Genomic DNA, 27,332 nt, shown 5'->3' with positions numbered 1-27,332 from the left:
GTACTATCTATAGGTCTATATCTTAAAGCTAGGAGTGGCTGGGGTGGTGCAGCAAGGCTGCCCCCTCCCCAACACCAGCGGTGCTGCTTTAAGGACGGGGCTTGCACAAGTGCCCCTCTGCAGCCCGGAACTCATAGCTGCCCTGCCCTCTGCCCTGTCCCCGTCAGCAGCAGTGACGCCAGTGTCAGGAGGCCAGCTCCATGGCATTGACTTTGGCCATTCCAGTTTAAAGCTGATGCAGATTATTAGTTGAATCTCTCCCCTGATTGTTTCTGAGCCCTTTTTCAAAACCTTTGTGGGATTATTGTAGCTCCTTTTGTGCGTTTCTGTTTGGTATTATTATTATTATTATTATTATTATTATTATTATTATTATTATTATTTTCCCCCAATAGAGGATTAGGCATTTATGGGTAAATAATAAATGCAAATAAATAAATATGGCAGAAAGCAGAGTTGTTATCCTCCTAATGGATAATGGTAATGGGTGGTACAGTGTGTTCCTTTCTGCTTGCCCCTGCATGTTATTAATTGTGGCCTTCTTCTCCTGCCCTTCACACGCACACCCTCCCCTCCCCAAACTATTCCTTCCCCACTTCTCTCTCTTTGTGTGTGTCCCTTTAGAGGACAGAATCAACCAGTTGTGAACATGATGAATGGACAGGCTTTCATTACTGCTCAGAATCATGGCTACGCGATTGACAGCAACTCCCTCCCTCCTGGCTGGAAGCCTCTATTTGTGAATGCGAATGATCAAACAAATGAGGTAAAGCTCCCTCTCTCTGGGTATCTGTGAAGAATTTCATGAGACAGGGAAGATGAGCTGTACTCTGCTCAGGTGCACCCAAGAACATGCTTGCCTCTGATTTACCTAGAATGCCAGTCTCCTGGTGTGTGTTTTTGCTCCTCAATGAATAGTTTCTTTTTGATTAATTACTGGATAATATACTGGATTTATTCCATTCAGGGATAGCAGGAAGATTCCTTTAATAGAGCGAGCCAGAAATCACACAGTAGTGTCCAAGGTTTTGAGTTCAGGCTGGATGTTCAGAAAAACAGGAAATATGACTGGAGGTGATGGAAACCCAGACTGGTAGATTGAATGGAGAAGTCTGCAGACCCTAATTAGGTATGACTGTTCCTCATGGAAAGAGAAATTGAAGCCAAGGCATAATGAAACAAAGAAGAAATGACTCTTCTGCTCTTGAAAATATAAAAGCTAGCAGTTATTCAAGTTTGCTTCCAGCATTAATTGGAACTTGGGGGTCCTTTGTATGGAAGAGAATAGAAGTAAAGAAAAAAAGTTATATTAGCAAAGATTGAGATTATTTTTAGTAGTGGGAGAAGTAGGCATAGCATTCTATATCAGCAGGGCCCAGAGTGGGTAGTATAGCACCCTCGCTGCTCACCAAAGGATGATACTTCATAATGTTCCCCAATCATCTGTCAAGGCAGATTCAACATTGTAACGTTCACATCATTATCCCTTGGTCATCTACACAGTGTTCCAATATTACAGTATCTGCCTTGCAGTGCATGTGGTGTGCAGCAGATGTGACAGGGGCAGTTTCTTGTGGAGATATCTTCTGATAGACCCAAGAGAAACTTTCATAGCTGCATGAGTTTATGCCCTCTCTCGATGATGTCAGCAGTACAAACATTCTCATGTTGAGTGCATCCTTGGATTGATCAGGATCAGACCTCTGCAGACAGAAATAGACAGGAGCATCACTGGCTTGATAAAATCGGGAAGTGAACTTTTTAAATAACTAAAAAAAGAGAAAAGGTCGGCATTGCCCTTATTTCACAGAAAATTCCTTAATGGAGGCACTTGTACTGAGACTACCCTTTTTTGTGTAGCTGCACACCAAATTTCTGGATGCTGTGGAACCACCATTCCATCACCCCCAGCATATCTTTAAGTACAGGCCTTGAGTCTGGCTTGGTAGCAAACAGGCTACCAGTGAAGTCCTTTAAACACAGGGGTGATGGATCCCATGCAGTTTGCGCCACTATATTTTTGCACCAATTGAGGTTCCTGTACCGTTCCCCATGGCAACCCTGCACAATGGCCAGACTCTCGCTGTTCTAAGATGGCAGCAAGCATTCTGGACTGTGGAGACCACCTCTGCCTCCAACAACAGTAGTGGATCTAGGAGCCCCCCACCCCCGCTACACACCCATTCCTTTTAGAGATAGTGCGATCCCTTCCAGAATGGGCAAGGCAAGGCAGACGGGGAAGCAATATGCAGTGACATGTACTTAGCTTTGGTTACTGCCTGTGTTGCAGTAGGGCATGGGGTTAGGCAGATGTGCCAAATGCTTCACAGAGAAGAGGGTTCCGAGGAGGGGTTTGGACCAAATAAGAGAGGTGGCATCACACAGGAGTTCTGGGAGGCTGTTGCAAAGCACCCATGAAGCAAAGAGGGAATTGTCTGAGGACCAGGAGACTTCGAGCAGCTGAGGGTGGTGGGTGTTGGAGGAGCAAAGCTGGAGGGTGGGACAAGGGGGCCAATTCAGTGAATGGGAGTGGATAGGATGCCAGTGTAGAGATTTGGGCGGGGGTTACATAATCGGAGCAACCACAGAGTGATTTTGACAGGCTAGAAGTGCTGGATTGGCATGAGAGGAGATCAAGGTGAGACAGCAGAAGACAAGAAAGTCTAGTTAAGGCAAGAGATGGCTGGGGCTTGAAAAATATTTTCTTTTTTCCTCTTTTTCTTTTACCCAATGGAAAGAAGGGAAATGCCATGTCTCTGCAGTGTTATAACGGGAGATGTGGCACTGCTGAGCATTGAACTGAATGTGGGGGACAAAGGAGCAACAGGAGTCAAAGCTAAAGGCAAAGTTTAATGTCTGTTCAAGCAGGAAGAAGGCGTCTGTCACTAAAGAGAGTACTTGAGGGGAGGAAGGCTTGGGAGGTAGTTTAGTTTTGGACACAATGAATTTGAGATGGTGATGAAACAACCTATGTGGAAATATTAGGGAGGCAGTTGGAGAGGGATAGCGTGCTGCTTTTTTCTTTCTTTCTTTTTTAAAATAGGTTCTTTGGAATTCAACAAGCACTATGTCAAAGCATGTGCACTAGCCAGTGAATTACAGAGATGCTATTGTGAGCTGCTCAGCAGTTTAGTGGATAAAACATCCTTTGAAGACCTGGAGTGTAATGAATTTCAGCTGTTGTTGCTAAGTCGTCCTGGGCCTTTAAACCTGACTGCAGGGTTTGTCAACAGTAGCATTTTGATAACTCTCCTGTTTACAGAAGGGAAATTAAGGTAACCCTTTTTACCTTTTTTTGAAAAACCCATGCAGGGAATTATGCATGAGACCAAGCCGATATTCACAGCGCAGTTTTACCCAGAAGCCAATCCTGGACCAACAGACACAGAGGTACTGTGAAGGGATGAATCTGACAAAAGGTGCTTAGATTTAAGACTTGTTGGAGGGAAGCATGTGGAGTGAGAGACTGGCCAAGACTTGGAACGCTACAGAAATATTCTGCCAATTGTTTCCCATTGAGACCAGGCATTATCCTGTCTTCTGTACATTTGGCCATGCCACGAATTAAGGCCATGGGACCCCTGTATGCTGTTTGGTACTGCCAACCATAATACAGCAGTCCAATCTTGGTGCCAGTACAAAGGTGTCCCACACAGCGCAGCAGCTTGTTAAAACCAAAACAAATTTTGTGTAGCATCCTTCCTTTTTCTTTTTCTTTTCAATCTGAGAGCTCTGCAAGACCTATTGGTTTAAACATGTATTTATTTTTGAGCAATGTGACTTGCCCATACCATGTAGGGAAGATCATAAGAGCAGAGGAACATTTTTCACCATGAGGGCCACATGTCTTCACAAACTTGGCCAGAGGGGAAAATGGGGTGGCACAATGGATTTGACCCACAATAGGCTACCTTCCTGGGACGCGGGTGGCACTGTGGGTTAAACCGCAGAGCCTAGGACTTGCCGATCAGAAGGTCGGCGGTTCGAATCCCCACAATGGGGTGAGCTCCCGTTGCTCGGTCCCTGCTCCTGCCAACCTAGCAGTTCGAAAGCATGAAGTGCAAGTAGATAAATAGGTACCGCTCCGGTGGGAAGGTAAACGGCGTTTCCGTGCACTGCTCTGGTTCGCCAGAAGCGGCTTAGTCATGCTGCCACATGACCCGGAAGCTGTACGCCGGCTCCCTCGGCCAGTAAAGCGAGATGACTGCTGCAACCCCAGAGTCGTTCGTGACTGGACCTAATGGTCAGGGATCCCTTTACCTTTACCTTTAGGCTACCTTCCAGTCATGCAAAAAAACAGTGGTGTTTTTTTTACATCCTCTTCCCCATGTGCAAGAAACATTATTACTGTTCAAGGAGACATTCCAGCCAGGCTCCTGTGAGGGGTGTGATTGAGACAGGATATGGCCAAAGGAGAGGGTGTGACTTGGGGAGGGTCCTGAGGGCCAGATAGAAAGGCTTGGGAGGGCCATATCCAAGGCCTCAGGTTCCCCATCCCTGATCAGATTAAACACCTTTCTTTCAGCAGTGGCCAGCCAGATGTTAGATGCTTCAAGGAAACCCACACGCAGTCCTTGAAAGCAGCAGATCTCACTGAATTATATGCTCAGGCCTTGCTGTGCTTTGATCTAAGTGTGATATATTGTTTTAAACTAAGCAGCACAATTTGCATAGGTAGGATTGGGGCCCAAACCTCATATACAGTGACACCTCAGGTTAAGTACTTAATTCATTCCAGAGGTCCGTACTTAACCTGAAACTGTTCTTAACCTGAAGCACCACTTTAGCTAATGGGGCCTCCTGCCGCCGGAGCCCGATTTCTGTTCTTATCCTGAAGCAAAGTTCTAAACCTGAAGCACTATTTCTGGGTTAGCGGAGTCTGTAACCTGAAGCGTATGTAACCTGAAGCGTATGTAACCCGAGGTACCACTGTACATGATATATGTAAATGAAAGCAGTTTATGTCACTGAAAGGCAGCTAGGTTTTTTCCTTTCCTTTCCTTGATTTTAAAACAAGACCTATTATATTTCAAATACATTTTGAATACTTTCGCATTATTGAAGTTGTAAAGCTATTTAAATGCATTCATATGCACACTTCCTTGTTCTCACGTCTGAAAATGAGGCTTAATCCCCTGTCTGTGATCTCCCATGACAATCCCTCCAGCAATAGGTTGAGTAGGTGGGAGATTGTGATTAAACAGCATAAGGATGTGAAGCGAGGAAAAAGAGGACATGCCTGCCCATATTTAGCATTCACTGGAGATAAACAGCAACAAAAAATGCTTAAGGGGGGTGCATTTTAATCATTATTTATTTGGGGATTTTTGGTTAACTAAACATAGACCAGATGATGGAGCACTATTATTCCCAATTTAATAGGCTAGGGAACTGAAACAGAGCAAGAGTGATTTGCTTAATGGAATTGCAGACTGTGTTTAAATCCAGGTCTCTCAATAAAACCCTGAGGTACTGTCCATTGGAACACACAAGCGTAATCCAGTTTGAACAGAAGTGATATATACAGTTGTTCTTCATAGCAGCTTCTCTCGTAAAGACCTTGTTGATCTATGCTAAGATTTTCCTGCAAATTGGATTAGATGCATGCCTTAAACTTCTTAAGCACTTGCGTGCTTGGTTGGTTTGGGACACAATACAACGAGTGCATCTATTAATTAGGTTAATTATTAATTAAGTGAATTAGACTCACAACCTAATTAGAGAGAGTTCTAATGATACTAAACAGGGAAATTCCAGAGAGGGTAATCATGTTAGCTTGTTGCACTAAAACCCTTCAAATCCTGTGCTTATGATAGTAATTCTGTAGAACTTATGCTAACTTCCAAAAAATACAGATTTTATGCAAAACACAGTATTTACGACTTTATGTGATGAGCTGATTTTGTATCAATTATTTCGGTTAAAGGTTAGTAAGAGTAGACTGGGTCAAGTGGCTTTGTAGTGAAAATGATTGAAGACCCTGCTTGTGTACAGGAGCATGTTCAATACCCTTTTACAACTTGAGAAATATGTGGTAGATGGACTCAGCGTGGTAACATTGACAGCCATAGAGCTACATTACAAACATGGTTTTCCCTTGTTCTTTCTGTCTTTTTATAATATAAATGTGGTCTTCTTTTGAATGCTGATATGCATTTTGTTTACTTTCCCTAGTTCTTATTTGATTCATTTATTTCACTGATCAAGAAGGGAAAAGGTACCAGTATCGCTTCAGTGCTGCCCAAGGCCACAGCTGCAACTTCGAGAGTGGAGGTCAGTTTATTAATGTGTTTTGTGTTTAGCCATCAGTCATACAGTGACTGGTACCATTATTGAAAAAGGTGGGCAGACTTGCTGTCCAGAACCTAGAGATTTGCACAACCAAAAGTACCCTGTGAAAAATGTCCTGATTTTGTTACTCATTATAGTTATATTAACTCTCATTTTGCTTTGAAATAATTGTTGATACATAGGAATTTGAGCTGTGTGCCTTGCAAGTGCAGAATTTTTGGACATAGATGAGGAAGTGAGGCAGAGATGGAGTGACTTGCCCCAAATAACCAGTGAGCCTGTGGAGGAGGAGTGGTTTGAATCCAAAGCCACTAATGGCATATTCTTGAGAAGCTGAATGTTGTGGGTCCTTATATACTGTTAGCTGTAAATAAAACTTGGCTGGTTCCAGTTTTAGATTACACTCCCCCCATATGACTCTATATCCTCCCACAAAGCATCTGGGTGCAGAACAAATAATACAACACAAGAACTATGATCAGCCATATTGAAGCACACTTGCCTGTAAGTTAATGTGGCAATAAACAAACAAGTTGCACATTTTGCACAGTCATTCTAGCTTGCTACCAAATAAAGCTGAAATAGAATTGCGTTTCAGTTTATTTAAAACTCTAAGACCGTTAACTTGTATAACAAAAAAACTAACAAAAAACCTTATTGCTCACAACTTTTATGACACCGAATTTCCTTCTCTCCTTCTCTGCTTCCTGGGATAAATATAGTGGGCTGTCAAGCCATTCAATTCTCCTGCACCTTAGGCCTAGGGCAACTTAGACCTGGGGATACTGGTCCCTGGTCTTACCTCTCTTTCTGTTGATTCCAGGCTCATATTCTGCGCCATACACGAAAGGGCAGTCTCCAGGCATTTCCAGGAATTTTTGTTTGAATCACTGTGAAATGCAAATGTAAAACTCATACTGGTCAGAATGCTAATTTTCATTACAAATGTCTCTGCATTTATTTTGCAGTAACAGCAATTGGGCATTCATATAATCAGCATGAGAGTCTCAAAGGTTATTGAAAATTCCTAATATGTATTGCATTGCTGGATTTTCTATAAAGTTCCTCCTTTTTGTGGCAAAATTATTCCTTCCTTCGGAAAGCTGAATTTAATGCCAAGACAACTTCAGAGTCAACTCATTGCACAAACCAGTGTGTGCAATATAGGACTGGCTCAGTCTTATATTGAGTTGCTGTGTTAGAATCCTTTGTTCTAAATATTTGGATTTTTGCTTTTATACAAAGGACAGGATATTGTAGTTTTGAGCAGAAAGGAGGTGTGACAGTTTCCATGAAGCTGTTCTTTAGTTTTTCCAGAGAAAGGGCTGAGAATGTGTTGGATTTGGATTCGTAAATAGACCCTGTTAGCCAGGATTGCCCATAAGACATGTATAGGAAGTGTCATTGGCTTGGATTTCTCATGGATGAATGAAAGGGAGACAGGAAATGGTTGCCAAAGCAACAGCTGAAGGGAAACATATTGGGGAAAGACAGAATTGTGTGTGTGTTAAGGGTGGATTTTGATCCCCTGCAATTTCTACTTTTGAGGTAGAAACCAAAACTTGAAAATATTTAGCTCAGCATCAGTATGATGCAGGAAGATAAGCAAACAGGAGACCAATACATTTATTTCAGGAGGAACGTGAATATGATGACATTGATGTCTTAGCAAATTTATATCCTGGCTTTCTGTAAAAGTACACATTGAAAATGAATCAGTACAAAATAAGATATACAACCTAAAACCCCAGAGCCAGCTAACAAACCAACCAATGGCACTTAAAATCAAGCAACAGATTTAAAAGCAGGAAAACGAACGTGGGGTGATGAAGCAGGTGGGGTGCGGCTCCTGATCATGTGTAATGTGTATCAATAACCATTAGCATATTCTAAACTCATATGCATGGAAGTTGAGATGCAGTGCCAAAGGAAAAAAAGAGGTACTTTCCCCTAGATATAGAATCATAGAATCATAGAATCATAGAGTTGGAAGAGACCACAAGGGCCATCGAGTCCAACCCCCTGCCAAGCAGGAAACACCACCAGAGCACTCCTGACATATGGTTGTCAAGCCTCTGCTTAAAGACCTCCAAAGAAGGGGAGACCACCACACTCCTTGGCAGCAAATTCCACTGTCGAACAGCTCTTGCTGTCAGGAAGTTCTTCCTAATGTTTAGGTGGAATCTTCTTTCTTGTAGTTTGGATCCATTGCTCCGTGTCCGCTTCTCTGGAGCAGCAGAAAACAACCTTTCTCCTTCCTCTATACGACATCCTTTTATATATTTGAACATGGCTATCATATCACCCCTTAACCTCCTCTTCTCCAGGCTAAACATGCCCAGCTCCCTTAGCCGTTCCTCATAAGGCATTGTTTCCAGGCCTTTGACCATTTTGGTTGCCCTCCTCTGGACACGTTCCAGTTTGTCAGTGTCCTTCTTGAACTGTGGTGCCCAGAACTGGACACAGTACTCCAGGTGAGGTCTGACCAGAGCAGAATACAGTGGCACTAATACTTCCCTTGATCTAGATGCTATACTCCTATTGATGCAGCCCAGAATTGCATTGGCTTTTTTAGCTGCCGCGTCACACTGTTGGCTCATGTCAAGTTTGTGGTCAACCAAGACTCCTAGATCCTTTTCACATGTATTGCTCTCAAGCCAGGTGTCCCCCATCTTGTATTTGTGCCCCTCATTTTTTTTGCCCAAGTGCAATACTTTACATTTCTCCCTGTTAAAGTTCATCTTGTTTGTTTTGGCCCAGTTCTCTAATCTGTCAAGGTTGTTTTGAAGTGTGATCCTGTCCTCTGGGGGTGTTAGCCACCCCTCCCAGTTTGGTGTCATCTGCAAATTTGATATGCTTCAGGAACAACTCATGCAGAGACATGGATGGGGCTCCAGAACTAGGTTTTGCCCCTGGGTAGAGAGTAGCCCATTAAAGAAACCCTCAAAATGTCTGGGTATGCAAAAATCTTATTTGAGGTTTTTAATCCCATCCATGACGCGGGTGGCACTATGGTCTAAACCACTGAGCCTAGGGCTTGCCTATCGGAAGGTTGGCGGTTCGAATCCCCGCGACGGGGTGAGCTCCCATTGCTCAGTCCCTGCTCCTGCCAACCTAGCAGTTCGAAAGCATGCCAGTGCAAGTACATCAATAGGTACCACTCCGGCGGGAAGGTAAATGGTGTTACCATGCGCTTCTCTGGTTCGCCAGAAGTGGCTTAGTCATGCTGGCCACATGATCCAGAAAAACTGTCTGTGGACAAACGTCGGTTCCCTCGGCCAGTAAAGTAAGATGAGCGTCGCAACCCCAGAGTCATTTGTGACTGGACTTAACTGTCAGGGGTCCTTTGCCTTTTTAATCCTATCCATGATAAGACGCTGGGGATGAGCACATGAGCCCCACCCCTCATTTCCATCCCATCACCATGTTGGAGGAATGCCTTCTGCTGCAGGAAGCCTTTATGCTTGTGCAGACTGAGGTTCCCTGCATGATTTAGGATCCTTGATTTAGAACTTCTCCATGGAGCAGCCTCACTCCATGGAGAAGTTCAGCCCCCAAGTCAAGGAGGGCTGTAGTACAGCAGCCGTAATGCAAGGGAGGAGCTGGGGGGTGAGCGAGTACTCTGTCATTGTCCCTCACTTGCGCCCAAAGGTTCCCAACCCCTGTAGTAGGAGAACAGCAGGCCCTTTGTCGTCTTGGAAAACATCTTGGAAAAATAACAGGTGAGGACCCAGCTTTCTTGTGAGATGGGGGCCAACAGCGCATGTGCTGATATAGCTCTACTGACCTATTGCTTGTCTTCAGGTTTCCAAAGTTCTAATCCTGGGATCTGGCGGTTTGTGTATCGGTCAAGCAGGAGAATTTGATTATTCTGGATCACAGGCTGTCAAGGCCATGAAGGTGAGAATGTGGGAGGCAAAGTAAAGTGTTTGTTACAAGGGTGGGGGACCTGTGTCCCTCCAGATGTGGCTGGACTCCAAATCCCATCAGCCCCAGCCAGTATGGCCAGTGCCCAAGGACGATGGGAGCTGTAGTCCAACAACATTTGGAGGGCCACAGTTCCCCCACACCTAGCTTAGTGTGCTCCACATCCATCCTTGCTCCTTCATGTAGTAGTTATGTAATTATTTGCTCTGCCTTGTTTACATTTTTGATAGCATATGGAAATATAGGCAGAACTGGCTGCATTATTCAGTGAGCATAAAAACTCTGTTTATCATTCCTGTGAACAGGTTGTGATCAAATTCTGTTATTAATATGTGTGCAATGAAATAAGTTCACATAAATGGTTGTGCAAAAGAAATGGCAGCCTTGCTGATTTATTGTAGAAAAAGCATTCATTATTTGTCATGTATAACTTGGTATCAAGTTCTGTCTGTTTCCTGGTTGGGAGACCAAGATAGGTTTAAAATGACAGATCACTGGTACTTGTGTGAACCAGATCACAACACATCATATGTGTTAAAATAATTGAGGCATTCACTTCCATTGTATATCCTCCCAATATACTGTTAGTCACGCAGGTGACCTGACATTGTTTTTGGTTTTTTTTTGCAAAAAGTGTAAATGGGAACATTTCTGAGGCAGTAAGAGGCTTTGAAAGAGGCCTTAAATTATTCACAAAACACTTTGTCTGGACATATGTCTGTAGCTGACATACATATAGGGTTTCTATAGTAAATGGAACTGGGTGGGTGGGGGGCTTCCAATGCACTCCTATACATGTCTACTCAGAAGTAAGCTCCATTGGGTTAAATTGATTTACTCCCTGTCCCAGGTAAGTGAGCATAGGATTGCAGCCTAAGAAATCTTGTCCAATAACTCACATGTTACAGCTGTTTCTTAAGTTTTCTTTTGCAACATGGAGGTTAAAATAGCAATAGAACCTTATGAGGTAAGAGAACAAAATGTATTCATTCATTCATTCATTCATTCATTCATTCTTAGAGAGACAGAGCATTTACATGGTTCCTAATCATGAAAATCAAGGCATAACTGTTCTGAGAAAAGATGAATAGACTTTTCCCAGCCAAAGTTTTTATGACATTTCCCAGCCAAAGTTTGTATGTCACATTGATTTCACATGTTTTAATTCACTTCCATTGAAATAAATGAAACTTAAGGTTTGTTTCTGTAAAACACTGAATTCTCCAAGCAAAATTCTTTAACATTTATGACCATGCTGCTGTTTGGCTGTCCCAGAAAGGAGACCATCCATTCCCCTGGAGTTGTCAAACAGATTCATCGTGCTTTTCTGCAGCCTGGATGTAGACTGCAGTCAGCCTGTGAGGAAGCTCTGCTGGCTTGTGATACTGCTTGGAAAAATCAAATTATCAGAGAAATGAATTGGAGGCACCTTCCCTATACGTACAAAGATCATCTTGATTTCTAAAGAAAAGCATTTCTTCTCAAACTGACACTCTCCTGTTCTCTGCTTCGCTTGCCCTCTGCTTTCACATTTAAGAAAAGTTACATTTCCCAGTAAATCTTGCTAGCTTGACCTTCCTGGGCTCACCAGCAGCCGACCGTCTTGATCTTGCTGCTAATCAGCCATTCCAGAAGCGACACTTGCTCTTGGTGACCTTGCCTCTGGCAACGTGATTTACAACAGCATGTGAAGCCAAGGCAGTTTGTGCGAGTGTAGCACTGCAAGACGTGCCTAAGTGTTCACATCATTATTCGCCTTCCATTGTGTTGATGCAAGACTAGCCTTAAGCTGCTGTTTATTAGGCAGCTCGACACCATGAATGATTAACATGAGGCCAAACGTAAATAGGCAACATATGCGAGCAAGTGTTAATTCACAAGGACAGCCATGGGAAGAATGGAAAGCAGAAATATATTGAAGTAGCACATGCATTTAAAACACTCCCATAGAGTGGTAGCATGTGCTGGTGTCCTGCTTGCAGAACTCGTGTGGTGGTTGCAGATTTGCAGCTGGAATAATGCACATTAGACCACGGTCCTGGGCGATAACAGGCCACAAATTTATTTGCTTATACAGCAGGTATGCAGGATTGGCATGACAATAGTCGGGCAAGAATCAGATCATTCTGTTGGAATGGAATTCCGTTTGATGGCAGGCACCATTGAGAGTTGGCCAGTGTTGGATCCCTGCATGGTGCAGGCCAAGCATCCGGGATCCCACTGGGCAACTGGGAGAGGGGTTTAGGCAAGGCTGGGCCACACCTGAGCTAGGGATGTGCCTTGCCCGTATCCTCCCCTAGGGCCCTTTTGCCTCCCTTCTGCTTTGATCCTTCCCAATGCCATTTCTGTCACAAGAAAAGCCGCCCAAATCCCAGCAACTCCACCTACTGCTACAACCAAACTAAGGCCATAGCATAGGTCACCAAGCCAGGCTTTGCCCATGTTGGATTAGGCCCATCCTAATCAATCTAATCTAATCAATGCCAGAATCGCTCTTCCACCAGAGGTGCAGCTTGAAACACTTCATCCCTGCCTGGAGAGCCAGAATGTTTGTGCCCATGGATGGTGGCTGAGTTGATTTGTCCACAGCACTGACCTTGTAAGCTGTTCCTCCCAGTGCATGGTGTTGTGCTCACAAATCTACACACACGTCTGGTCTGCAATAGTTAAAAAAATTACCAGCACTAGGTTGTTCCCGTGAGATGTGAATGTAGCTCTTGAATGAATAGTTACTGTGTTTAAAAAAAAAAATTTCTAGGAAGAAAATGTGAAAACGGTCCTGATGAACCCCAACATTGCCTCAGTTCAGACCAATGAGGTTGGCCTAAAGCAAGCGGATAGAGTTTACTTTCTCCCCATCACCCCGCAGTTTGTTACAGAGGTCATCAAAGCAGAACGGCCAGATGGCTTAATTCTTGGTATGGGTGGGCAGACCGCTCTCAACTGCGGTAAGTTTGTTGTGGGAATGCATTTCTCTCTTCTTACCATTGAAAGCTATCTTCATGAACTTAGCATGCTGGAAACTAAGTGACATGTAGTCATCTTTTATATAAATAAGGACAATTATTATAGCAAATGAACTATGGTCCTATCTTCTATTTGGGTTCTCTTAATGTAAGAATATGCATGGTTTCAAGATTTGCAGAATGTTTCATGAGGTAAATTGAAAAGCCAAGGTATTTACCAAGTTTCAAGCTGCAGCTGTCATTGTGTGTGTCTGTGTGTGTGTGTGTGTGTGTGTGTGACACATTTGCTTGCTTAACAGTGCCATGCTATGATAACTCCTCCAGGCTACACAGTCAGATATGTACATGATGAGAGAACACAGATGTCTCTCTATCCTGCACACATACATGCCTGCAGATGAGATAAATTCAGACCAGGAGGCTTTTTAGAGGCAATGATTTTAGCCACATTAAGAAGGAAAGTGGCCTTACCACTTTTAGCTCTTTGAACCAACAACTTACAGACAATTGTGACTAGAGCTAATACACAATACTGAGATATTGAGTCACTGTAACAGCAGATTGTAATCTTATTGGTCAATTCCTCACTTTCAAATGTTGCATCTTGAACTTTGTCACAGTTTTTGCATCAGAATCATATAAGAGTTGGAAGCAACCCAAGGGCCATCTAGTCCAACCCCCTGCCATGCAGAGTACATTACACCAGAAAAATCATAATCAGCCTCTTTGGTTTGAAATGAGGGAGAATATCTTCTAGATTTGGGGAAGGATGGTGTCAGTCAATATGATATCCAGATATAACCCACATTTTTCATTTTAGAAATTCACTGACAAAGTCCCACAAAAGCAAACAAGAAATAATAGCAGCAGAACATGCTAAAAGCTGTGAGGAGTTCTGGCCTTCAAGGAAACATCTCTGAGCATACTCAAAACAGGTGTATGATTTTGATAGGCTGCTACACATGGCAGTGCTCTTCTTCAAGCAGTCTTCCCTAATCTGATCTGAGGCTCCTGGATTGCCTGCATTACATCAGAGAGAGTAGAAACTTGCCCAGCAGGGGCTGAAAAACTGGCAGTCCTCCTAATATTCAAATGTCAGACAAATGGTTTTTCTGCCCGGAGAGACATGTGAAGGTCCTTTCTGTCAAAGTTACTCTTTTGGGTTGGAACTGACTGAGTGGTGCAGACAGCTGATTGACAGAAATCTTCCTAGAGAGCAGTTGTATAATACTGACCATGCCATTCATTCTCTGTGCAGGAGTGGAGCTGTTCAAACGTGGCATTCTGCAGGAATACGGTGTGAAGGTCCTTGGAACTTCAGTTGAATCTATCATGGCCACAGAGGACAGGCAGATGTTTTTGGACAAACTGAATGAAATCAATGAGAAGATTGCGCCCAGCTTTGCTGTAGAATCGGTACATCAGCTGAGTTCAATATACTTGGTTGCATCTTGAAACAGTTGAAACAGGGAGATGGATATATTTGGAGGATGTTGTTTTCCTAATTTCAGCCTAGCGCTACCTGTTCAGGGTTTCCACAAATGCATGTGAGACAGGCAGGAGAAATCAGCAGTAGGGACAGAACTTCAAGGAAGGGAATATAGAACAACCCATTGACAGGCAGGTCTATGTTATATTAGCAGGTCTACGCTATATTAGCACATGCCCCCCTTTCCCTAGAGAAACATCATCGCCTTCGCCTCCTCTCTGCCATTCATTCTCTCTCTCTCTTGCTTCACACAGTCTTTGCATCTGCATCCCAGCCTTTGCACATTTATTGTGAGTCTGAAAAGACCCCTTCCTCAACATAATTGTAGACACTTTGAAGGTATCAGTCATATCTGTCCTCTTTGCCAAAATATAGGGTCACCCAGCCCACAACCCCATTTACAGATTTAGTCTACACCAACCTTCACCAGCTGGCTAGGGGCGATGAGACTTGTAGTCTAATACCTTTGGAGGACTCCAAGTTAGTGAAGGCTGGTTTGCACAAGTCTGAATGTGTTGTGTTGCAAGCAGAGAAGGTGCATGGGCAGAGGTACCAGGACAAATATCCTATTTCCACAGGAAATAGCTCAAGTGAGTAAGCACAGAATTTCCAACAGAGGTGGAGCCTCTCAGAGGGGCTGAGATGCAAAAGATCAGTGCTTGTTTCTTAGAGTGATACACTGAGATGGTGGTCTTGTTTGCATCTATTGCTAAGCCAAACCAGACCATAGCTAAGCATGAAGAAGCACTGGGACACAGTTAGAAGATGGCAGTCGCATTGCTCCTTCCCCACTGGCTGCACTAAGCCATTGCAAGGGAGCAGGGAAGAAAGGAAGTGGCGGCTGTTTTCTCCCTGCACCAGTAGGCCTGCTTCCTCCTCATGCTTAACCATGGTTTGGTTTACACGCTGACCAGCCCAGTGAGTAAGTCAATAACCGGAGTCACTTGATTAAGAAAGCAACTTCAAGTTCCTTTTTAAAATTGTCTTACATGAATATTAGTGCAGAATAACTTTTAGCTCAATGGGATCCATAAAGTAATATGGTAATAATTAATAGGTCTATAGAGTGTGCATTTTGATGAGCGTTGAAAATTTTGGCTGTGAATTTTGGCCAGATGGATTTGAAAGAATTGGCCACCTCTGCAGTCCATACCTCAAAATATTTCTCTCCTTACACACCAGCTGGCATCAGAAAGCTAAAACAATTGTTTTCAGTGCCTTAATATATGGAACAGGTTCATTGTACAGTCACCCTCTGTGTCTGTGGTGTTACCAGAAAAAGGGGACTGGCACATACAGAGCTTTTCTGAAACACTTAATTACTAAAAAGAAAAGAAAAAGACTTAAGTCTAAACTTGATTTTGATTTGTGGTGATTTCTCATTTCTACAGCTCTTCCCAACCACTGCTAGTGATAATTTACAAATCAACATATCAGAGTTGAAAAACTGATGTGCAGTCGCCTTCGCCCTTTAGTTCTGCAGAAGCTGGATTCCTTGGGTTGGTGAGGAGGGGTTGTAGTCAAAGCCACATCTTTACTATAGATTAAATGTTTAGCCGTCATTCTCTCTCCTCAGGAAATATTGGGAACTGAGCTGTGTGTGTGTGTGTTTGTATGTTTGGGACAGGATTCTTTCATCACCCTCAACAAAAATGTAATTCCTAGGATTTTTTTTGAGGAAGCCAACCTACCTAGTATATGCTCCACAGAACATTGAGCACAGTCCTGACCATGATTCTGTCTGTGTCACATTGTGTTGTAATGTAGACAATACTGACAGGTCTTCATGATTGTTTTGGTCTTTTCTACCTGTTCTTCTTTTATTATAGACAGACGATGCTTTGGAAGCAGCAGAAAAGATTGGCTACCCAGTCATGATACGCTCTGCTTATGCCTTGGGTGGACTAGGATCAGGGTTATGTCATGACAAGGAGCAACTGCTGAATCTCAGTACCAAGGTATTACTGTGGGAGTTGTGTCAACATCTGCGGCCCACAAGGGGAGCCATTCCCTGGGGGTGGGAAAATCCAAGCAGGGAAGAGGTGCAGGTCTTGGTGGATGGGGAGGCAAGACAGTAGAACCTTCAGGCCAAGTCCAGAGTCAGCTGCTTTGGCCAATGTGCTGTGGGCACGACAGACAAGACGACTTAACCATTATGGCCTCATGTCAGCAAAGCAGTAACTTGAAATACTGTATTGCTCTAGCACTAGCCCAGGGGTCTGCAACCCGCGGCTCCGGAGCCGCATGTGGCTCTTTTACACCTTTGCCGCGGCTCCGGGGCGGATACTAGCGAGGGGAGGAGGCGCATTGTGTGCCCCAACACTCCCCACTGTGGCGGGCGCTGTACTGGCTGTGACGTCGCATAGGGGCGGTGCGTGCGTTAGTCACGCACCGTCCCGACGTCACCTTCCCGCCCGCTTTCAGATCGCGACTTCGGAGATATATTTGTTTTAAATGTCGCAATGGTTTTGTGGCTCCCAGTTTTTTTTCCTTCGGAAACGGGTCCAAGTGGCTCTTTTTGTCTTAAAGGTTGCAGACCCCTGCACTAGCCTGTTGCTTACTGAGGGCTGAAATAATCCTGCGTAACGATGGGTGTCCCAGACCTCCTCAGAGCTGCTCAGTCCCCAGGCTCTTGGTTGAAGAGGCTGCCCTGTGGGATGTTGTTTTTTTAACAGTAACTTTTTTATTCAGGAAAAATACAACGCCCCTCCCCATAAATAGGAATATACAGTGGTGCCTCGCAAGACGAAAAGAATCCGTTCCGCGAGTCTCTTCGTCTTGCGGTTTTTTCGTCTTGCGAAGCAAGCCCATTAGCGGCTTAGCGGCTTAGCGCTATTAGTGGCTTAGCGGCTTAGCGGATCAGCTGTTAAGCGGCTTAGCGGCTTAGCGGATCAGCTGTTAAGTGGCTTAGCGGCTTGGCGGATCAGCTGATAAGCGGCTTAGCAGCTTGGGGAAAAGGGGGGGGGGAGGAAAAAAACCCTGCAGGAACTCGCAAGACATTTTCGTCTTGCGAAGCAAGCCCATAGGAAATTCGTTTTGCGAAGCACCTCCAAAACGGAAAACCCTTTCGTCTAGCGGGTTTTCCGTCTTGCGAGGCATTCGTCTTGCGGGGCACCACTGTATATCTGAAATTTAACACTGAAAACAAAAACATAAAGTTTGCAATTATTCTAAAATAAAATAAACAAAGATAATCTCTGAATAAACGTATCTGCTGGTTTTCTAAAGTAATTTGTAGAAAAACAGGTTGTTAGCAATGCAACATCACATAACATTTTAATCCAGTCTGGTCTACCCCCAGCATGCTGTTATAGACCATTTAACCACCATTAGCAAATTCAGCACCAAATGGAGATTGTCCACTTCCATATTGTCTTTGTAAAGGACCCCGTGATTTTTCTTGGGGGGGTGGTATCAGCAGGCAATCAATATACAGAGATTTTGCAAATCTTAACTAGAATTTATTTCCAGTATTCCTGAATGACAGGGCAAGACCATAAAATATCCAGATGATCTGGAACTTCAACTGAATTAATAACACTATTGATTAATAACACTGTGTTCTTGAGATATGTTATTTGCTGGGGCTGTAAGATCTTCTGCTGCCTCTGGGACCAGTGAAGGTTGGATCCTCTGAGATGAGGGAATATATGGGGGAGGGGAATATATTGGTGTCTGAGGATGTGAGCAAGGAAACCTTCTCAGCAGCAGGTGATGGCTGTAGTATTGTGGCGCCTTTTGTCCCTTCATCTTCCATCTGTGAAAATCTTTGTGTCAATGGCAGAAATCCTCCATGGAGGGGAACTCGGCTATCCTTAATATCTCATCACTATGCTGGTGTAAAGTTTACGGGTCCTGAACCATGACACAACCTGGCTGCCAGTGCAGCGATAGTAAAAGCTGATATTTGTGGTGTCATTGCTTCTATTCCATCCATCTGGGTCTCGGATCCAGAGGCCATTGGTCTGAACTTTAATCTGGCCACAGCTGGGCTGGAATATGCAGGGCATGTTCCAAAACAAAAAATAGGAGCCTTCTAACCCCTAGTTACTACTGCAATAGCAGACTATTCTAAATAATTGCTGCCGAGTGTTTCCTGTTCCTTGTCACAGTATTTACAATACTGCCTGCTTTTCCTCTCTCGTAATTTATTTATTCTAGACATTTGCATCTCGTTCTTCAGTGAACAAGTCTCCTAGAACAGCTTACATAAAAAATAGTAGTCAAAAAACAACAAAGCAGATCAGCTGGAATGAAGCATCACAGCAAAGAACTGTAAAAGGTTTTCTTAAGCATAAAATCCTTCTTAATGGTTAAAAGCCCTGGGCATTTTTTAAAATTAAGTTAGAGCTGAAAAGAAAATATAGATGGTGCAAGAAGGGTTGGTGGGATGGAGTGCTGCAACTGAAAAGACCCCGTCTAGTCACCACGTCACGGACACAGACACTGGAGCTTGTAGAGGTGCAAGAGAAGAAAGGGTCATGTAAAGTTTCAACAGCATGAAATGCTTAATGAACATAGAAAGCAAATATATTTTGCTTCTGGATTCAGGAAGGAAAGCACAGCATAGCATCTAGCTCACCAAGAAACACCCCCAAACTATCTTATCAATAAAACTACCCAGTCTTAGCCAAGTCAACAGCATATGAAGATGACACTGTTTCAAGATTCTACAGCCTGTGGCTTTTTCTCTTCTAAGAGGGAAGAAAAAACCTCCTGAGGCTCTTTAATGCTCCATCTTCATGTCGCTTCCTCTGGAGTTTGGTAATGTGAATGATTAAAGTGAGATTGTCAGAAATGGACCTTAATTTGTGGAAATAGTTCAGTGACTTGGGTCAAAGAGATATACAATAGTGTAAATTTTATTCTGTTTTCGAAAGATAAGTCAGGGAGGGAGAAAATGGAGCATGGTCCAGTGCTGCCTTGAACTGAGAGATAGCAATGCACCAAGAGTAGGACAGAATAAAGCACAGAAGTGGCCAGCTGGAGACTGGAGACTGGGCAGTAAGGTGAGGCTTTGTCTTCAGCACCAGGTCTCCAGAGGTATCCTGTCCATGAATAAGGTAAAGGTAAAGGTACCCCTGCCCGTACGGGCCAGTCTTGACAGACTCTGGGGTTGTGCGCCCATCTCACTCAAGATGCCGGGGGCCAGCGCTGTCCGAAGACACTTCCGGGTCACGTGGCCAGCGTGACAAGCTGCATCTGGCGAGCCAGCGCAGCACACAGAAACGCCGTTTACCTTCCCGCTATAAAGCGGTCCCTATTTATCTACTTGCACCCGGGAGTGCTTTCGAACTGCTAGGTTGGCAGGCGCTGGGACCGAACAACGGGAGCGCACCCCGCCGCGGGGATTCGAACTGCCGACCTTTCGATCGGCAAGCCCTAGGCGCTGAGGCTTTTACCCACAGCGCCACCCGCGTCCCTGTCCATGAATAGTGAGGCTCTATTTAGCTCTTACGCCTGGTTGCTCACAATATAGACCGCACCTCCCTGATTTTTTCACCCCTTGTTTAAAGCACGTCTACGTTAGTAGCTATCTCCATATCTTGCAGGAGTGAATTTTAATTTCCAAATTTACTTTCAGGTTCCTAATGCTGTGCCTGAAAAACAGAGAGCAATGCTGAGCTTAACAAAATCCAGCAGACGCAGCTTAACGTCTGTTCTCAGAATCTTCTTTTTAGGATGGTATATGTTGCTTTTGCTTCACTGATATCAGTGGATCTCTTGTGGACATATGGCCAATTATCACTTTATTAGGAAGCAATTATGCTCTTTACTAAGCCAGTGTGCTATATAGCCATATGTTCCATAAAAAAAATCTAAATTTAGGATCCAGTAATGCAAGGGACAGAAATCCCCCCCCCCACGCACACACCATATGTATCACAGTCTTCCTCCGCTCCCCACTTGGCTATTACTTTCCCAGTGTCCCTTAAAATTTCCTCTCCATCATAATGAGATAGCAAATGATGCCTAATATATGCTTGGTAATTATTTTAGTAGAGTAGTTGGTTCACTTGTTTAGGCCATAAATTATTGCACAATTACCATTTTGGAAAAATGACAAACACAGATGCACATTAATTTCTCATTAAAACAATCCACTACATCACTTTCAACACATTTATGCTATACACATGCTGCCGCAAAAGCAAAAGTAGCAACTTTTCCTATGACATCGCACTCCAAATTAGCAAGAGAAAATTCAGCTCTTTGCTGAGTTGATCAAGGAGTAATAGTCTCTTCAAGTTGTACCTCTTCTCCTTTGCAATGAAACCGCTCAGCAGACATTGGGGAGGGTGTCCTTTATAATGTCCGTCTACGAATATAATCTTATGAAATTTCTCTTAAATCAGCCATTCAGAATGACCAATGGAATCTGCTTGAAGACCTTATTGGAGGAGGTCAGGGTGTTCCTAATACTGAACCAAGTAATATTTATTAAATCACTCTCATAACATTTACACAAGGGGATGATTTTACTCTTTTAAGCAGAGACAAATCTTTTTGCACTGACAATTTTTTACTTTGTCTTTAATTGTCACTATGGCAGGAACTACTATTATACCAGCAAAATACTGCTGTACAACTATCAGTCTCCTGATAGTTCAGCATACACACTTAACAAACATTTCTTTTAAAAACCTGTCATCCTGTAATAATCAAGGCATTTGCAATGACCAATCAAATTCTTGTGGAGAAATCTGTGGCAGGATGGAAAGAAATTGAGTATGAAGTTGTGAGAGATGCAGCTGACAACTGTATCACCGTCTGCAATATGGAAAATGTCGATGCAATGGGAGTCCATACAGGTAGGTTCACCATTTCCCTTGAACTAAATACTTTTTTTGGGGGGGGGGATTGTTTGATGCAATCATAGAGCTGTAGAGTTATGTGGGACCAAGGGGTCCACCCCCCTGCTTAAAGGGAGGTATTCACACCATTGCCTCCAGCCAACACAGTTTAGTTACAATTCATCAGAAGTTAAGAGAAGTTGCAGTCAGAGTCCAGATGATTTATGCAACTGAGCCAGTCATATTAAGGTCATTGTATAAAGTAGTCCCATCACGACACTCCTGCTAATAAGTTCTTATTGTGACCCCATGCATTATGTGACTATGTGAAGTTGAGTCTGGTATGCTCAGGGGCGTAGTGTGGGGGTGCCAGCGGAGCTGTGGCCCTGGGTGCACAATTTTCAGGGGCACAAGCCAGTGGTCCCCATGCAAATAAATTAAAGACCAACTGATAGTCTAACCCTGTGCACATTTACTCAGAAGAAGGTTTCATTGAGTTCAATGGGACTTAAAAGGTAAAGGTAAAGGTACCCCTGCCCGTACGGGCCAGTCTTGCCAGACTCTAGGGTTGTGGGCTCATCTCACTCTATAGGCTGGGAGCCAGCGCTGTCCGAAGACACTTCCGGGTCACTTCTGGGCCAGCGTGACAAGCTGCATCTGGCGAGCCAGCGCAGCACACGGAACGCCGTTTACCTTCCCGCTGGTAAGCGGTCCCTATTTATCTACTTGCACCCGGGGGTGCTTTCGAACTGCTAGGTTGGCAGGCGCTGGGACCGAACGATGGGAGCGCACCCCGCCGCGGGGATTCGAACCGCCGACCATGCGATCGGCAAGTCCTAGGCGCTGAGGTTTTACCCACAGTGCCACCCGCGTCCCTTCAATGGGACTTACTCCCATCTAAATGCACATAGGAATATGGCCTGAGTTGTTCAGGTTCCTGTGAGTTATAGGACATGTCTAATGATCCACAAGAGGTACAACATCTTGTTCAGAACTTGCAATGTGGGAGATTCCACAACCTTTATAGACAGTGTGTATCATAGCAGAAAGGGACGCGGGTGGCGCTGTGGGTAAAAGCCTCAGCGCCTAGGGCTTGCCGATCGAAAGGTTGGCGGTTCGAATCCCCGCGGCGGGGTGCGCTCCCGTTGCTCGGTCCCAGCGCCTGTCAACCTAGCAGTTCGAAAGCACCTCTGGGTGCAACTAGATAAATAGGGACCGCTTACTGGCGGGAAGGTAAACTGCGTTTCCGTGTGCTGCGCTGGCTGGCCAGAGCAGCGATGTCACGCTGGCCACGTGACCCGGAAGTGTCTTCGGACAGCGCTGGCCCCCGGCCTCTTAAGTGAGATGGGCGCACAACCCCAGAGTCTGTCAAGACTGGCCCGTACGGGCAGGGGTACCTTTACCTTTACCTTTATCATAGCAGAAAGTCATATTTGAGATGTTTCTGGGGTTTATAACATAAAATAACCTAGCATATCTATAAAAAATGAATTAAACATTGGTCTGCTGCTCAAGCACAATTGGCAGACCCTTACCAATAAAGAATGCAGCTGCTTGTGATGCACAAATGTTGGAAAATATGTGGAATTCAATATAGGCTGAGAACCATTATAGGCTTGAAAGTATGCCTGTCTTTCAAATAAGGCAAATTTCAGCATTTCTGCTTGACATTTTATTATCGTATTTATCTTAGATTTAATTAAATTATATACAATGGGTAATTCAGCATGCAGTCCTAAGCATACTTACCAGAGTGAAGCCTGGACATATGGGTTGGATTGGGTTCTTGGTCTAATTACAATATATATGATCACTTATTTATAAAGCCCTTTCATGTCCTGTAATTTGTACTCTACTCAGTGCAGTGGATGAGCTGTGTCTCTGTACTGTAGCATCTCCAGGAAAAGACCCCCGTCTGAAACTCTGGAGAGTCGCTGCAAGGCAGTGCCAGAGGAACCAATTGGTTTGTCTCAGCACAAGACAGCTTCCTGTGCTGCTATAACTTGAGACCATTGACACTTTTTGCTTTGACTTGCAGGTGATTCTATAGTAGTGGCTCCCAGCCAGACACTCTCAAATGAAGAGTTGCAGATGTTACGGGAATCGACCATCAAGGTTGTCCGCCACTTGAACATTGTAGGGGAGTGTAACATTCAGTATGCCTTGCATCCTGCCTCTCTGGAGTACTGCATAATTGAAGTGAATGCTAGGCTTTCTAGAAGCTCTGCTTTGGCATCTAAGGCCACAGGGTAAGGCAAGAAACAGTCCTGGGAGAAGAGCTAAACTGGGTGCGTGATGCAAGGGAAACATTTGGAAATATAAAAAGTTGTTGGTTAGATAAGCCCAAAAGCTCTTCTTCAGAGAATACCTCCAACTTACGTTTGTTACTGCAAATACTGAGGTTTTTTTATGAACTCTTCACGGTTTTGAAGAAACTGGTAGTGCTAGTTGCCTTTGACCTGTTGGATAAATCATAGTTCACCAGCACCCTGAGTTAGCTCTTTTCAGTGGTGATAAATAGCAGAAGCACCTCCGCATAATTTACCGTGTATGAAGTGTATTCTTTAAAAATGCTTTTAATTGTATTCATACTAGCTCAACTATATTCGTAAGCTGCTTTATGAAGCCCCCCCCCCGCAACCTTGTAAAGTATAAATCCTATCCTAAAATAAAAGTAACAGGGCCCAGCCCATCATTTTATAGCTGTGCTGTGCTCACTTGTTAAGCCACAGGATGCGGTGGAATGGGGATCCTTTCTCAGTCAGCTCTACACCACTTCTGTACCCTATGAATGACTGATGGCTTCCTAATGTCTCTTCAGGGCAGGCTTCCAGAGGATTAAGCAGGTTTTCCTTTGCCAGTTTGAAAATGTCTCTCTTTGCTCTTGATGCTAGGTACCCTTTGGCATTTATTGCTGCCAAAATAGCTCTTGGGATCCCCTTACTAGACATCGAGAACGCAGTATCAGGAAAGACAACGGCCTGCTTTGAGCCGAGCCTGGACTACATAGTAACCAAGGTGCCCCGCTGGGACCTCGACCGCTTTCAGGGCGCTTCCCGCCAGATCGGTAGCTCAATGAAGAGTGTGGGTGAGGTAAGTCTGAGGATTATCCCCCCCCCTAAAAAAATGCCCTTAAGCCCATAAACGATTCAGTCTACATGTACTGGGATGATGAAGTTGATTATCATACTTTGCATTTATATTGCACTTCAGAGCATTTCCCTTACATCTTCCTGTTGCAAAGTAGTCAGTATTATTCTCACCAGGGACTGAGGCTCAGGGAGAGTGGCATGCCTAAGGCCACCTAGGGAGCTCAAGGCAGAGGTAAGGTAAGGTTGGGGTTTCCTGATTCATAGCTCAGCTTCTTTGCCAATACTCCCAATACCTTTTTTAAAATATATATATATTTATTTATACAACAAGAAAACACACACACAAAAAAACACAAATACCAAATTACACACAAATTACAAAAATAACCATAGACACATAATTTTCTTGGCAAACAATAAAACATCTATTGGTCTTAACACTAAAGACCCAACTTCCCGTCTATTCCATATTTCAAATTCATATTACTTATTGCCAATACACATTTTTTTCAGAATTAAACTTATTCTCAATAAATCTAATTTCTTCTATCTACCTAGCAACTATTACTGAAGTTCCTCGAATGCTGCAACAGAATTTAAACTACTATATTTATTTTTCAGATATTCTTTGAAAACCTCCCATTTAGAAACAAATTCCTGTTTTGATTTATTCTTTATTTTTTCTGATAAACCATCTAATTCGGCATATTCTGTCAGCTTTTGGATCCAATCTTGTATAGAGGGGATTTCATTACTCTTCCATTTTGCTGCAATTAAAACTCTTGCTGCCGCCGTCGCATATAAAAAGATACCCTTCCTCTTTTGTGGAATATCCAAATTTGTTATTCCCAGGAGGTAGGCCTCTGGTTTTTTATTGAAAGAGATCTTTAGCATTTTTTGCAGTTCTGCATGTATACTCTCCCAGAATACCTGTATTTTCCTATATATCCACCACATATGGTAGAATGTTCCTGAGTCTCCGCATCTCCAACAATTACTTGACACATTTTTATACATTTTTGAAAGTTTCCATGGTGTTAGATACCATTGATGTTGCATTTTTTGAAAGTTCTCTCTAATCGTGTAACAGTTTGTGAATTTCCAATTGATCTTCCATAAATTTTCCCATTGGGCCATGGTTATTGAGTGGCCAAAATCCTGGGACCACCTCACCATTGCCACTGTTACCTCCTCCTCCTTGACTGTCCAATACCTTTCATATACATCGCACCATCTGCATTGTATGTATGTTATCCCTCCAAAGAATCTGCCGAGGGTAATGAGAATTATCTTCCAGAGATCTATGGATAGTCCCTTCTAAGAGCTGCCTTTCCCAGATTCTCTAGGAATAAGGTTTTAGCATATACAGTGGTACCTCAGGTTACATACGCTTCAGGTTAGACACTCTGCTAACCCAGAAATAGTGCTTCAGGTTAATAACTTTGCTTCAGGATGAGAACAGAAATCGGGCTCCAGCGGCGCGGCAACAGCGGGAGGCCCCATTAGCTAAAGTGGTGCTTCAGGTTAAGAACAGTTTCAGGTTAAGTACGGACCTCCAGAACGAATTAAGTACTTAACCTGAGGTACCACTGTAATATAGATATGCTTTTGAATTATGGTGCTGGAGGAGACTCTTGAGAGTCCCATGAACTGCAAGAAGATCAAACCGATCCATTCTGAAAGAAATCAGCCCTGAGTGCTCACTGGAAGGACAGATCCTGAAGCTGAGGCTCCAAGACTTTGGCCACTTCATGAGAAGAGAAGACTCCTTGGAAAAGACCCTGATGTTGGGAAAGATGGAGGGCACAAGGAGAAGGGGACGACAGAGGACGAGATGGTTGGACAGTGTTCTTGAAGATACCAGCATGAGTTTGACCAAACTGCAGGGGGCAGTGGAAGACAGGAGTGCCTGGTGTGCTCTGGTCCAGGGGGTCACGAAGAGTCGGACACGACTAAATGGCTAAACAACAACAATAGATATTGTGTCAAATAGTACCTTTGAGCATCTGTAGTTCTGTTTCTACTGTGTTGTTAACGCATGGTAGAAAGCAGAAGAGAAATGATAGTTTATACAGTTGCATCACAGAGCAATTTTGGGGGAAAGCCAGTTTAAGCTTTATGTATAGAACTGTGATAGAACTGTATAGAATTGGTTCTGTCATGGCGTATGGTGAGATGGCAGAGACAGGAGAAGGAATGTCTCTTATTCACCCTGGATGCTACATAAGCATCTTAAAATCTTAGGGCATGTACAGTGTCTAATTTCAGTGCAAAGGACAGTGCACCTACAGGAAAACTACATTTCCCAGGATAACCAGCACCTGCTGCAATTCTCCTCAGCACCCCAGATGGCAATATAGCCTTCTGCTGCTGCAACCACGGCAATCAGACCATGCAAGAGAGAGGAGGGAGCAGTGGGGATGAAAGGCATTCCCAGGCTGCACGGTGCTCTTGGTAATGCCATTAGGAATGTAATAGGATCCAAATTGGACTCAGAATAAACCAAGCCATTTTTGAATCTTTTTTGGACATTGCTTGGCTTGTTACGCCTAGTTCCTAAGTGAATTTGGGTGGATGTCCTGAGCTAACCGTATACCAGCTTTCTGTCTCTTTGTGAAATTTGTTGATTTTAATACCCCTCCTGAGCGAGTCAGTGAGGCGCAGGTTTCTGCATATATTTTCTCCTTTTAAATTACTGTTTACAGCTGTGAGATGCATGCATAGGGAATGCTCTAAATATTAATAACTGAACTGAAAAATCAAAAGCTGGCAT

At 43.8% G+C, this 27,332-nt stretch overlaps 1 protein-coding gene across 1 annotated transcript in view; it reads left to right on the top strand.

Moving 5' to 3' along the window:
* The window catches only part of CPS1 (carbamoyl-phosphate synthase 1), a 161,802-nt gene that overhangs the window by 46,999 nt on the left and 87,471 nt on the right, over positions 1-27,332 (top strand). Inside the window, exons 10-19 of the mRNA XM_028704780.2 lie at positions 625-766; positions 3,313-3,390; positions 6,175-6,273; positions 10,096-10,191; positions 12,977-13,166; positions 14,443-14,600; positions 16,503-16,631; positions 21,341-21,485; positions 23,506-23,716; positions 24,362-24,560. Coding sequence (XP_028560613.2) covers positions 625-766; positions 3,313-3,390; positions 6,175-6,273; positions 10,096-10,191; positions 12,977-13,166; positions 14,443-14,600; positions 16,503-16,631; positions 21,341-21,485; positions 23,506-23,716; positions 24,362-24,560 — 1,447 coding nt within the window. The remainder of the gene's footprint in view (positions 1-624; positions 767-3,312; positions 3,391-6,174; positions 6,274-10,095; positions 10,192-12,976; positions 13,167-14,442; positions 14,601-16,502; positions 16,632-21,340; positions 21,486-23,505; positions 23,717-24,361; positions 24,561-27,332) is intronic.

This window comes from Podarcis muralis, chromosome 1, assembly GCF_964188315.1.
Source record: "Podarcis muralis chromosome 1, rPodMur119.hap1.1, whole genome shotgun sequence".
Lineage (NCBI taxonomy): Eukaryota > Metazoa > Chordata > Lepidosauria > Squamata > Lacertidae > Podarcis > Podarcis muralis.
This window is presented reverse-complemented; position numbering and strand designations above follow the sequence as displayed.